At 37.2% G+C, this 12,944-nt stretch overlaps 1 protein-coding gene across 8 annotated transcripts in view; it reads right to left on the minus strand.

Annotated features, from left to right (window-relative positions):
* CDC25C (cell division cycle 25C) overlaps nt 1-12,944 on the minus strand; it is a 44,962-nt gene that overhangs the window by 29,417 nt on the left and 2,601 nt on the right. The window contains exons 1-7 of one of the 8 annotated variants that reach the window (XM_074291445.1): nt 10,087-10,149; nt 7,273-7,398; nt 6,985-7,183; nt 3,812-3,906; nt 2,667-2,712; nt 1,177-1,210; nt 950-1,039 (exon numbers count right to left, since the gene is read on the minus strand). In XM_074291445.1, the coding sequence (XP_074147546.1) occupies nt 950-1,039; nt 1,177-1,210; nt 2,667-2,712; nt 3,812-3,906; nt 6,985-7,145 (426 nt within the window). In that variant the 5' untranslated portion in view covers nt 7,146-7,183; nt 7,273-7,398; nt 10,087-10,149. Of the gene's footprint in view, nt 1-949; nt 1,040-1,176; nt 1,211-2,666; nt 2,713-3,811; nt 3,907-6,984; nt 7,184-7,272; nt 7,399-7,695; nt 8,056-8,088; nt 8,186-10,086; nt 10,414-12,944 lie in introns of those variants that run through there. The other 7 variants (XM_074291444.1, XM_074291449.1, XM_074291442.1 and 4 more) reach the window with 7 other exon arrangements.

Here is a 12,944-nt window from a genome sequence, read left to right on the forward strand (position 1 = left end):
ATTTGACTCTCATGAAACAAATTCTTTCTTCCCATATTCCACAGAATGTAAACTTTTTAAACATTATTATATTATATTATATGATATATGGTATGTGAGTGCATTTTGGATGCTTATTTTATCATGACAGAATGACATACTCGGGTTAAATAAGGCTTCAAAAGGGAAGGAAATAATATTTCTAATAGAGGAAAGGTGGAATGAAGTAAAGAACTCACTTGAAAAAAAGGAGCAGAAAGGAGTTATAAGAAGGATGAGAAAGTTTGAGATCAAGGATGCTGTCTTGGGTAAGGAGGCCCAAGGAAAAAGATGAAAAAGGAACTGATTCAAACATTCTGGAGAGTGAACAACTAGATAAATATTCAGATAGCTGTGGAAATAGTAGAATAAAGATTTGTATATGGGGTCCTGATAGAGAAAACATAGCTCTAACTGCTTGCTTAGAGAGGACCTATAGCACTGATGTGCAGAGAAAAAAGCTTCAAATACAAATTTAAAAATTAAAGAGAAGACAGGGATAGGAACTGACCCTGTTATGGCATTATATGGGAATTTTTAGATGAGAAAACCCTCCCTACCAATGAAGTTCCACTGAAAGAGGGCTCAAGATTTGGAACTATGCTCAAAGTTATCAGATTATGCATACCTTTTGATCCAGCAGTGTTACTACTGGGCTTATATCCCAAAGAGATCTTAAAGAAAGGAAAGGGACCTGTATGTGCAAGAATGTTTGTGGCAGCCCTAAATGGCACACTTACCAGGCACTGCTCCATTCAGCAACTTAGGCATAGATACTATACTCAAATAGATACTAATGGATATTTTTACCTGAGGGAAAGTAATTAATGGACTTTTCCTGTCCAAAAATGCTTAGGGAAAAAGGGAACCAGCAAACCCCCCAACCACTGTTTGTGAGCAAGCTAAGTCCATTTTCACATTGAATACTTACATTTTCTTTGTCTGAAGTGGAAGTACCTCCTGCATCTGTCTTTTGGCACAAGGAACCTAGAGCACTAGGAGTGCTACACAGCAGCTCTGCCTGGAAGAAATTCAAAGGGCAGATTTCTAGAGATGCTAGCCCATGTACAGCATCTTAGAGTCTACTCTCTGGTTCTCAAATAATTTCCAGCCCCCATCTCATATGAGAAACTAACTTTATAAAAAGCTGATACTCACAGGGATGTATTTCCTAATATGGTGATGATGACCTCTGAAAAGAATAAATTAGACATCAGTGAACTTTCCCAAACCAATTTTCTCTTTTATCATTTGGGAAACTCCAAAATTCTTCCTTTTCCTTCTATCTTAAATACTCTGGACCTAATCTAGCCACTTTTTTGATCATATGTGATATCTGAGGACTATTCTCAAGAATTATTTTCCCTCATTATTTCATTTGCTAAACCACATGTATAATGGCTACACGTGTATAACCTACATCCAATTACTTGCATTCTCAAAGAGAAAGAAAGGGAGAGAATTTAGAACTCTAAAGTTTTAAAAATGAATGTTAAGAACTGTTTTTGTATATAACTGGGAGAAAAAAAGTACTAAATTTAAAAAAACCCTATATGCATAGATGTCTCAGTGATGAATCAGTCTGAACTCATCTTTTTTTTTTTTTCCTTTTAAACTGGGCCCATAATATCATTAGTGTAGGAAACATTCAGTGAGGAAACTATCAATTCAGGTCACAAGCTGCTCACCAATTTACAGTCTTTAAGAGTTGTCTGAGGCAGAGATAGGTTAAGTGACTTCCACAAAGTCATATATTCATTCTTGTCAGGGCTTAGAACCAGAATGTAGGTTTTTCTGACCTAAAGCAGTTCTCTTCCACTGCCATACTCTCTTTTGTACACTCATCTTATGCAAACACAATTGAGCTACTTTAAAATTTTCATATATTGACATTCTTATCTATATACCAATCTTTTGCCTGAATTTTTCACATTTTAAACCAAACTTGTCTGTCCTACATGGTTTGGACATGTAAAACAAATGAGAAAAAAATATGAGATTTTCATAGGTGCTAATAAAAACTCAGTGTAAACATATAGAAAAAATAGTATATAATTCACCTACATAATTCAATGTCAACCTCTGAAGGGAACCAAACATATCAGTCCCTTTGCCCACCACTCAATGGAGAAGCAGCCCAGTGAAATGTAAAGGTTTATAATCAAGGCAGATAAGAGATCTTAGAAATAATTTGGTCCAACCCCTTTTTACAACTGAGAAAAAGAGTTCCAGACAAATAACATAAATTGCTCAAGGTCACACATCCACATTAAGTAGTCAGGGGAGGTCAACTAGAATGTGCTGAGTAACAAGGGCAAAGAAACTGATTCGCTATTAAAATTTACACCAGATAATCTATATGGCAAATACAAATATGACTATGAATAAAAAGATCTACAGTCTTTTCCACACTCAATATATGCTATAATATTTTTCATTTTACAGCATTCCTTCAATGTCAATATTTTATTATGTCCTGTTTCAGGAGTGGGAAAACTTGAAAAAAATAACCTAAAGTGAAAATGTCTTCATTTTACAAAATGCCCAAAAAATGTCCCATGGATAACTTGAAAAGATTTAAAAAAAAAAAAAAAAAAAAAAGCTTGAGAGTAAAGGTATTTAATAATTTTTCAGGTCAAGTAACTTACAATTCAGTTAGCTGTATTTCCTGAGGTTCTGAAGAATCCAAGTTACCTGTAACCAGTTAAGAAGAGTAGACTAGCAAAAATCTTTTGGCTTAGTGTTTTCAAACTATAGTATTGAGATATATTAATATACCACAAAGATGTCAGTGGCATGTAATAGCAAGCTAGTTTTCCTCAGACTTAAATTCCTCCTTACTTTGCCCATGTACTATTCTCTCCCCATTGTTAATCTATACCACTGATAATTCAACCTTTTGAATGGGTCCCAGATTAGGAGTTAGTCAAGTATAAGTAATCTATTCAGAGGCAGCCTATTTCAAAACAGCCAAACGATCACTATTATTAATTCTGTCATATATAGATCTCTCCCACATGGTCAGCACACATTTTCAGAGACTGAAGTCCCTATTACCTTTAAACATAGCACATCACAAAATGTAAGCTCCTTGACAATAGAGAGTTATCTTTTTATCTCCAGCACTTAGTATGGTGCCTGCACAGAGTAGGCATTTGATCAAATGACTAATTTTCATCATTACCAGATTTCATCTACAATACTTCTTCCCATAATTAGATATTCCATGATAAAATTGGAAATTTCTAATTGTATCACCAAAAGAAAAAGCTTTAAAAGCCTATGGAAGTTTTTCATAGGAAGGAAGGGAAACTATAGACTTCTGGAAATCTGAGAGTAAATCGTATAATGAGATTACTGATAAAATTATTTTCAGTCTACAGGATGAGACCTTTCACAAAAAAGGTCTCTTTGCTATTGATGATCTCAGTTATTTAAAAACTAGAGCTCAAACCAAATCTCACCTGGGCCACTGGCTTCCCATTTGTCAACCAGTCCACAAAAGTTGGATCCTCTCCCTTAAAATTAGTGCCACCAAGTTTTAATTAACTATAATTATAGTCCCTTCTTAGAAACTGTTTTGGCCTTTGTGAAAATATTTCAGAAGGCCTCCTAATGTCTCTTAGATAAAATTTCTAATTTCTTCACCAAGTTCCTTTAACAACTTTTCCCATCTTAGCTTTCCTCTTCTACAAAAATTTAGATATAATTAATATATTATATAGATATAGATATTTTAAATATAATTAAACCATCCTTCTTATAGAAGCCTTTTTGCTTCTCTTCTTCCTACCAGTTTCATCGAGGTCTGGCGGTGTGATAAGCTGAGTGGCAGCTGTCTCCTCAATACTAATATTTGACAAGTCAAGGCAACACTTTGGAGTTGCTCTGTAGAGTAATTTAAAAACACACACACACACGAAAAAACAAACATCAAAATCCTTGTTAGAATGAAAGTTCCACAACTTCCACAACACAGGGCTTGTGTCAAAGTCTTAACATTGTAATACTCCCAAGTCCCTAGTTGAGAGTATTTCTGTGTACACTAAATGTACAGATGTTATACAAGAACCAGATTTTGGTAAAATCAAAGAAAAAGGAGAATCTATTTACACAAAAATATTTATAGCCAAACATTAGAAACTAAGGGGTTGCTTTTTTAAGAGGAATAGTTAAAACACGTAATTATATGTGACTATAATGCAATATTTATTATGCCATAAGAAATGATGAAACAATGATGGACAGAGGTAGCTACACCCAGAGAAGGAACACTGGGAAGTGAATGTAAATTGTTAGCACTAATATCTGTCTGCCCAGATTACATGTACCTTCGGAATCTAATGCTTATTGTGCAACAAGAAAATGGTATTTACACACATGTATTGTATCTAGGTTATATTGTAACACATGTAAAATGTATGGGATTGCCTGTCATCGGGGGGGGGGGGGGAGGGAGTAAAGGGAGCGGGAGAGAATTTGGAAAAATGAATACAAGGGATAATATTATAAAAAATATATATATAAAAAAAAGAAATGATGAAACAGGCAATGTCAGAGGGAACTACAAAGACTTTTATGAATGAATGCAGAGCAAGTGAGCAGAACTAGAATATACGCTGATAATATTATAGAAGAAAACTTTGAATGACATTGGAAGTCTGATCAATACAATGAAGATGAAACATGTTACTTACCTCTTGACAGAGATGTAATGAACTTTAAATGCAGTGACAAAAAGACATACATTTTTAGACGTGGAAAATATGAGCATTTATTTTGTTGAATTACATATATGTATATTGAAAATTTTGCTTTTGTTTTTAATTTGCTCAATGGGAACAGGGAGTAGAGGGAAAGATCAATTTAAAAAGGCTTAATTTTAAATGTAAAAATAATTTTTTAAAATGCTCAACAGTGTCCAACATCAGATCACATCATATTATTGGCTCTCCAAATTGCGCAGATCTAAGAACAGAAAAATTGAACTGAATGCCAAAACTAAGAAAAATTTTCTTCTTTTCACCATTTTAATAGTTAGAATTCCTTATTTGATTACTAAAAATTCCCTCAACATCATGATACACCAGAATTCAATTCAATTCAAAACGTTAAGTCTCTGCTATGTGCAAGGCACTAGGTCAGTCATTGAGGATACAAAGAAAAATGGGGGAATGAAGCAAAGTGCCTATCCTCAAAGAGTTTACATTCTATCAAGAAGAAAAAACATATATATGATTAAGTTAAAACAATGCATATAAAAGTAATTCCAAGAGAAATAAAACATTAACCACTGAGGGGATCAGAAAGGCCTTGCATGGTATCTAGTGGTATCTAAACTATACCTTGAAGGAAAATATGAATTCCCAAAGGCAGCAGTGAGAAGGGAAATCATTCTAAAGATAGAATATCTCTGCATAAGGATGGAATATGCAATGCTATAAATAATAGCCAGTAGGCCAGTATGACAGGAATAGAGATTGCATAAAGATAAGTAATATTAAATAAAACTGGAATGACTGGTGAACCCCATATTTTAAAAGACCTTCATTGCAAAGCTGAGAAGTTTACATTTATCTTAAGAGGATATAGAATTAAAGATTTTTAAGAAGGGAAGTAACAAGATCGGATCTATGTATTAGGAATATCAATCTGACAGATATGAAGAAAATAGAATGAGGATAGAAAAGACCAGAAGAAGGAATAGGTACTATTACATTTGATCTGTCCATCCCAGATAGCAATCATCCTGTCTCTCTCCTACCTTTCACAGCCTTAATCACTCACACCTAGAATACTGCAACAGCTTTTTTTGTTTTTATTTTTATTTTGGGGGGTTTTTTAATTTTAATTTTTAAAATTTTATAACTATAACTTTTTATTTTTTTGACAGTACATATGCACGGGTGATTTTTTTACATTTCCCCTTGCATTCACTTCTGTTCCAATTTTTCCCTTCCTTCCCTCTACTCCTTCCCCTAGATAGCAGGCAGTCTTATACATGTTAAATATGTTATAGTATATCCTAGATACAATATACATGTGTAGAACCGAATTTCTCATTACACAGGAAGAATTGGATTCAGAAGGTAAAAATAACCTGGGAAGAAAAACAAAAATGCAAACAGTTTACACTCATTTCCCAGTGTTCCTTCTCTGAGTGTAGCTGATTCTGTCCATCATTGATCAATTGGAACTGAATTATATCTTTGTTGAAGATATCCATTTCCATCAGAATATATCCTTATACAGTATTGACTGCAACAGCTTTTTGACTGGTCTTCCTGATCTCAAATCTTTCTCTATTCCAGTGCACCTTTCACGGAGCTGTCAAAGTGTCTAAAGTGCAGATGACCATATCATCTCCCTATTCAATAAATTCTAATGATTCCTTATAATAGATCAAGTTAAAACATCTGCCTGGTTGGCTTATAATACCTTCTTAACCTTTCCAATCTTTTTATACTTTAACCCCATTCCAGATACTCTGCAATCCATCAATACTTGTTGACAATTCTTTCCACACTGACACTTCATCTCCCTACTCCATGCATTTTTATTAACTGTTTCTAGTGCCTGGGATTTTCTCCCTCTTCATCTCTGACTCCTGGCTTTCCTCTGGAAATTATCAACAATTTACCCTCTAAATTTATATCTTGTTTGTACATAGTTATTTGTATATTTTCTTCCCCATTAGACTGTAAGTCCCATAAGAAGGACAATTTTTGCCTTTCATTGCATCTCCATGGATTAGCACATTGCATGGCACTTCAGGAACTTAATATTTAGATGGAAAGAAAGAAGCAAATGAAAGAGTTGCTGCACAGGTAGAATCAACAAAATATGGCAACAAAATAAATACAGATGATAAGGAAAAAGGAGTCCAGAATGAATGACTCCAAATATGAACTATCCAGATCAGCAAACAAATATAAAGTAAAGGGCAGTAATAAAAAATGGATTTACCCTGTCAAAGAGCTGAGGTTTCCAGAATCAATAAGGATCTTGCTAGATGGGGTCTTGGGAAGTTCTGAGTAAAATGAAAAGGAAGCATCTTTCTCTAAAAGCAAGTTCAACTTCTCTCTGTAGTTAGATCTAAAGCAGGATCTGAAGGGAGTCCCAGACATGGCCTCAAAGGAATCTTATCCTAGAGAAAAATGAGTCCCTGAAAATCAAAGAAAAAATGAATTTCAACTGTATATCCATATCATAAGTCATAATCCTCTTCTCCCATATTCTCTTCACTCAAATTACCTATCAAGAAGACAGCAACCAGTAATAACAGTGGAACCAAAAGGAAAAGTCGATAGCTTCCAGTTAACAAAAATAAATGGGCAATGTTGCCAAAGTGGAAAGATCACTGGATTTGATGTCAAAGACCTAAGTTTCAAAAGAAAAACAAAGACAAAGACTATGAGATGAGGACTTGAGTTTCAGTCAGAGATCCTGCTACTCTGTACTCGTAGGATCTATGATCTAGTCCCTTCCCCTCTCTGAACTTCAGTTTCCATGCTGGCAAAATGAAAATAGTAACACCTGCTTTACTCCACAAAGATCTTATGAGGAAAGTATATTCTATAAACTCTAAATTGCTACAGTCATTCGACTAGGAACAGAGCACAGAACAAAAGCAAATTCTCTGCTGCCCAAAAGAGCTTTCTTCTCTCTAGTGTTTACCTCTTAAGAATCTTTATTCTGTATGCCGAGGACTCAGCAGAGTATAGCACATAAAAAAATTGAATTTGGAACCATAGGACCTACTATTTACTATCTGCTATTTCCTATACTTGTAACCTTCACTGAACTTCAGATTCTCCCTCTGAAAAAAAGAAATGGATTGGTAACTTGAAAAATGTGTAATTATAATAATCAAGCTTGGCCAAGAGATGAGGAAAAAATGCATTTCCTTTCTTAGAAGAGGTTGATGTTCTCCTCCAGCCCAGTGATTCAAGCTTAGAATTAAATGCAATTTAAAATGATTAATAGCAAAAAGTTTAAAAGGCTACAGTTCCTAAAATGTAAAAAAAAAAAAAAAAAGTAATTCAGATTAAAAGACTAGCCCTATCTTACCCTACAAGCTTCCACAAAACAGAAAGCATAGACTCTGAAGGATAGTCGTTCCACTAAAAAAAAAGTCTTCCATACCAACTCCCCCATGGACTGGGCCTCAGGTGGCAAAGAAGCCAAACTGATAATAATCACTAGAATGGCTTCTCCATCTCCTTAATGGGAAATTGGCTCAGCCTACATAGAACAGGTGCTACTTATGCCACAATGGGAGATTGTGGGCGTAAGAACATTGAATACATATGCTGTGAGGCTCAATTGATATATTAGTTTTGTTCTTCTGCCTTGCCCTGCTCTTAACCCTCCATTCCTTAAGTTTCTACCTTTTTTTCTTTGAAGTTGAAAGTTACTGTTTCTACTATTGGAAGTCAAATAGCAACATAAAAAATACACATTGTAATATCAAAACACAGCTACATATTTTGAAAGGTTGGAAGAAAAATGGTTGATGTGGAGTAACATTCATTAGGAGGTTGTCCACACAAATTTATCAGAATTATGTAATTAAGAGGCAGCTAGGTAGCACAGTGGATAGAACACCAGCCTTGAAGTCAGGAGGACTTGAGTTCCAATCTGCCCTTAGACAGTCAACAGTTTCTAGCTGTGTGACCCTAGGCAAGTCACTTAATCCCAATTGCCTCAGTGGAAAAAAAAAAAAAAAAAAAGGAAAAAAATGTTTAATTAAAAAGTTTGACAACTGGCATTTACTTTTCTATGCTTCCTTTGCTGATACGCTATATTCTCTTATTGTTTAGATATCTAAGCTGCTCCTGGCTAATAAAGCCACCAATTTTGTCCTGGGAAAATCCCTTTCCCAGTTTTTTAGTCCACTTTTAGTGGTACTTCAGTATGTTAGCCATAAGTATTTATTTACATGCATCTAATAATCATAACAACTATGAGGTAAGTATGTGATTCTCATTTTTTAGGTATTTTTATGGTATTTTTCCAAATATATGCAAAGATAATTTTCAACATTCATCTTTGCAAAATCTTGCGTTCCAAATTTCTCTTCCTCTCTCAAGACGGCAAGCAATCCAATATAGGCTAAACACATGCAATTCTTCTAAACATATTTTCATATTCCCACGCTGTGCAAGAAAAAGCAGCTCAATAAGGGGGAAAACACAAGAAAACAAACAAACAAGAACAACAAGGTGAAGATATTATGCTTTGCTCTACATCCCCTCCATGGATGCCTCCGATGGCGCCTTCCATCCAAATCTATTGGAATTGCCTTGAATCACCTCATTGCTGAAAAAAAGCCCAGTCCATCACAGTCGGTGATACTCACTTAATAGACTGAGATTTTCTACTCTAAAGTGAGAACAGTGCTGATGGAGGCCCTGCTAAACAAAGAAGTGCGTATAACCTCTGCACATAAAAAACAAGGAATCGGGGAGAATTCAGAGAAGCAAGAGATGTATGTAAACCAATGTAGCAAATCAGCAGTACTAGGAAAAATAACATACCCGCCATGATTATAACAATAGAAAGTTAAAGAAGGGGGCAGCTAGATGGCGCAAGGGAAAGAGCACCAGCCCTGAAGTCAGGAAGACCTGAGTTCAAATTTGGCCTGGGGCACAACACTTCCTGGCTGTGTGACCCTGGGGAAGTCACTTAACCCCAGCCTCAGGGGGGGGGGGGGAAAACCCAAGACTTCAGACACCAACTGTGTGACCCTGAGCGAGTCATTTAACCCCAGCCTCAGGAAAAAAAAAAAAGTGTGCATATATTATCAGAGGGAGAGCGGGATATATTCGGAAATGGCAGAAACCGATAGTCAGACTATGAGAAGACGGAACTAGATATTAACAGGAATAGCTCTCACGCTTGAATAGATTTTAATCCTGACTGCAGCGGAAGAAAAGTAAACAAGCGTCATTCCCATTTTACAGATAAGGGCACGGAGGTCTTTCCCCGGTAAAACGAGAAGAGGGATCGGGGACTTTGGAGCTCCCTTTCGGGTCTAGAGCGAGGATGGAGCCTCGGCAAACATACCTGCTTCCCCCGGGAAGTGGGAGAGTATGTAGGGAGGAATTATGTCGAATGCAAAAAGGACAGTACCGGCGAGAGATAGCCCCCAAGAACATGTGTTGGATCGGCGTCTCTCCTCACCCGGGTCCCCTCAGGAAATACCGAGAATTCTTACAAGGGGACACTGACAGCCAGACAGCCCAACAGCCCACAAACCCTGTACAAAGTTTAAACCTTCCGCCTGCCCTCAGATCTGCGCGCGCGCCTTTCGGCCAATTCCAGAGCGCCTCCTGGAAGTCCCACCCCAGGACGTCTTTCGACCAATCATCATGCGCCTTCCAGACAATTGCTCCCGCCCCACCGGGTGTCTCCGCTAGGTGGCTCAGCCAATCTTATAGCCCGTAAATCCGCTAGCTGGGGCGTCACTTGCCGCTAGGCTGGAGCAAACTGAATGGGACGAGTGAGACTCGGGATTGGGCGCGTTTTCCCAGCGAGCGTGAAACTGCGGGGGATTGGCTATACGAGATTGCGAACCCGTAACTCGAGCTAAACTCCACCTTCCAGGGAATCGGCTACATGATTGGCTCATGCTTTGGCCATTCATCCCGTCCGCTCCGACCTCACCCTTTCCACGCCTTCACCCCGGGAGATTTAAATCTCCACTTCTTCCCCTATCCCTAATCTCGCACTTCCTTTCCCACCACTATGCTTTACCTGATTAATTTCTTTTGAATGGTACCTGGGAAATATCAGATGAGTTCAGGTGAGAGATTCTGGGTTTGTTTGTTTTTCCCCCCAGCCTTTTCGCCTTATCTAATGCATGGACTTTTCACCTTAGCACTCTGCGAGGTGAGGTGATGGAATAAAACGGAGGTGTTGAGAAGGGACAGCTGTGTACTGGGGGTGTGCACATGATTCCTTGGAAGGGAGCGGGAGGAGGAAATGCTTTTCTTGGCTGATACCATTTTTACGTTCGTAATCGGACCTCTTGATTTTGCACTTTTCCGTGCTCTAATCAGCTATAGTATTGTGCAAGATTATCTCTGTGTCTCCCTCTCCGAAACTGAAACTGTCCAGGAAGAGATTGTGTCTTACCTGAACTCGCTCTCCCCCAGAATCTGAACACTGTAGGTGCTTAAAATCTAATGTAAATTCCGTTACATGTATTGAACCTCTCAGGATCCTGGAGAGTGTATTAGACATTAGTATTGTATCAGATGTTCCTTTTTTTTTTTTTTTTTTTTTGAGGATATGTTTCTTTGGAAAAAAAAATAGAGCAGCCACCTGATCATTCTTATACCTTCTTTACTTATAGAACCCATATCTCTCAAAAGAAGATGCTTGAGTTTGGGAATTCTTCCTCTGGAGTGAAGATGGTGAGTGTGGGAGTCGGCACAGAACCCAGCCATGGAAGGTTCAGGTAAGTGATGAAGTCTGGCGGATGGAGTCAGTTGGCCTTCAATGTAAATGAGATATGTTTTAAAATACTTGACATTTTTTTAAGACATTTATTTCTTCACAGGCAGGAGGTAGAAACAAATGAGATTGTTCTTCGAAGGAGGCAGAAGCAGATAGACTATGGAAAACGAACAACTGGTTATCAATGCTTCTTGCTTCAAGTCCCTAAGTAAGAGCAGATAGGACATTTATCCTTTGAAGAATGGGAGGCAGTATGTTTAACAACAAAGCTGCCCTTGATAATTCATATTAGAATGCCATTAATCATTTAATCTTGCTATTTTTAAACATCTTTAAGCATTTTACATGGTGTACAATATTTGTATTGATATTGTTGATAGCTACTTTTTCTTCCTAGACATTCTCACCACTTGCTTTTCTGCATCCCTATAAAATTTTCCATTTAAAAATGTTTATTAAGCTGAAACCTTTCTAAATTCATTTTCTCATCTCTTAGGCTTTGAACATGTTAGTTCATTATTATTCCTTGGAAAGGAAGGCAATTTAGAAGAGTTCAATCTTGTAAGCAGCATGGTCTAGAAGTGGTGGATTTTGCAGCACAGGACTTCGAGTTCAAATTCTGGCCATATTTACTATAACCCATGTGACCTTCTATATAATTCACTTAATCAGCAAGGTTTTTTTGTTTTGTTTTGTTTTTTTAAAGCATCTACTACATGAAGACATGTACACGAAAGTATACAAGATAATTTATTTGTGGGTGGGATGGGGGAAATTGAAGGGGATGAAGACTTCAAACAAAAAAATGGCCTTTGAGCTTTGCTTTAAAGGAAATTAGGGATTCTGAGAGGCAGTGGTGAGGTGGGAGTACATCCTAGGTTTGCTAGGGATATAGCTACTACAAAGGCCCAAAGCTTGGTCTTCGCTTCATCTCAGTAAAATGATTTGATCTAAGCAGTCTCTGAGTTATATCTTTTTAGCTTTCAATCTGTGAGCTTATAATCACTGTTCTCTTGTCTCTGACACCTCCAAACAATCAATGAACTATGTCTTATTCCTGAAGAATTCTTTCTTCAACTAGGTTGATTCTTAACTATGTCAATAATACAGAAACATTGAGTCTCATCCAGCTATTTATAGGTGTTTTGGGCCATTGTTTAACATCTTCATTTTAACTCCAGGGCAGCACGGCAGCCAGGACTTCACCCTCAAACACCTGACAAAAATCGAAGGTACAGCCGACGTTCCTGGGATGCCCAGATCAGGCAATGGCGACGAGCCCTACATGCTTGGGACCCCCCTAACCAGCCTTTGTTGTATAGTGAGAGTCATGTATGTTTTTCTTGTACCTGGCTACAGTGAGTTGTGGGAATTAGATTCTAAACTTTCTCTTCCTTTGGCAAAGACTAGGAGAGATAACTAGAGCCAAAAATCTCTTAATGGAATAATTGTAATGGTATCTG

Source organism: Sminthopsis crassicaudata, chromosome 2 (genome assembly GCF_048593235.1).
Source record: "Sminthopsis crassicaudata isolate SCR6 chromosome 2, ASM4859323v1, whole genome shotgun sequence".
In the NCBI taxonomy this organism is placed as follows: Eukaryota; Metazoa; Chordata; class Mammalia; order Dasyuromorphia; family Dasyuridae; genus Sminthopsis; species Sminthopsis crassicaudata.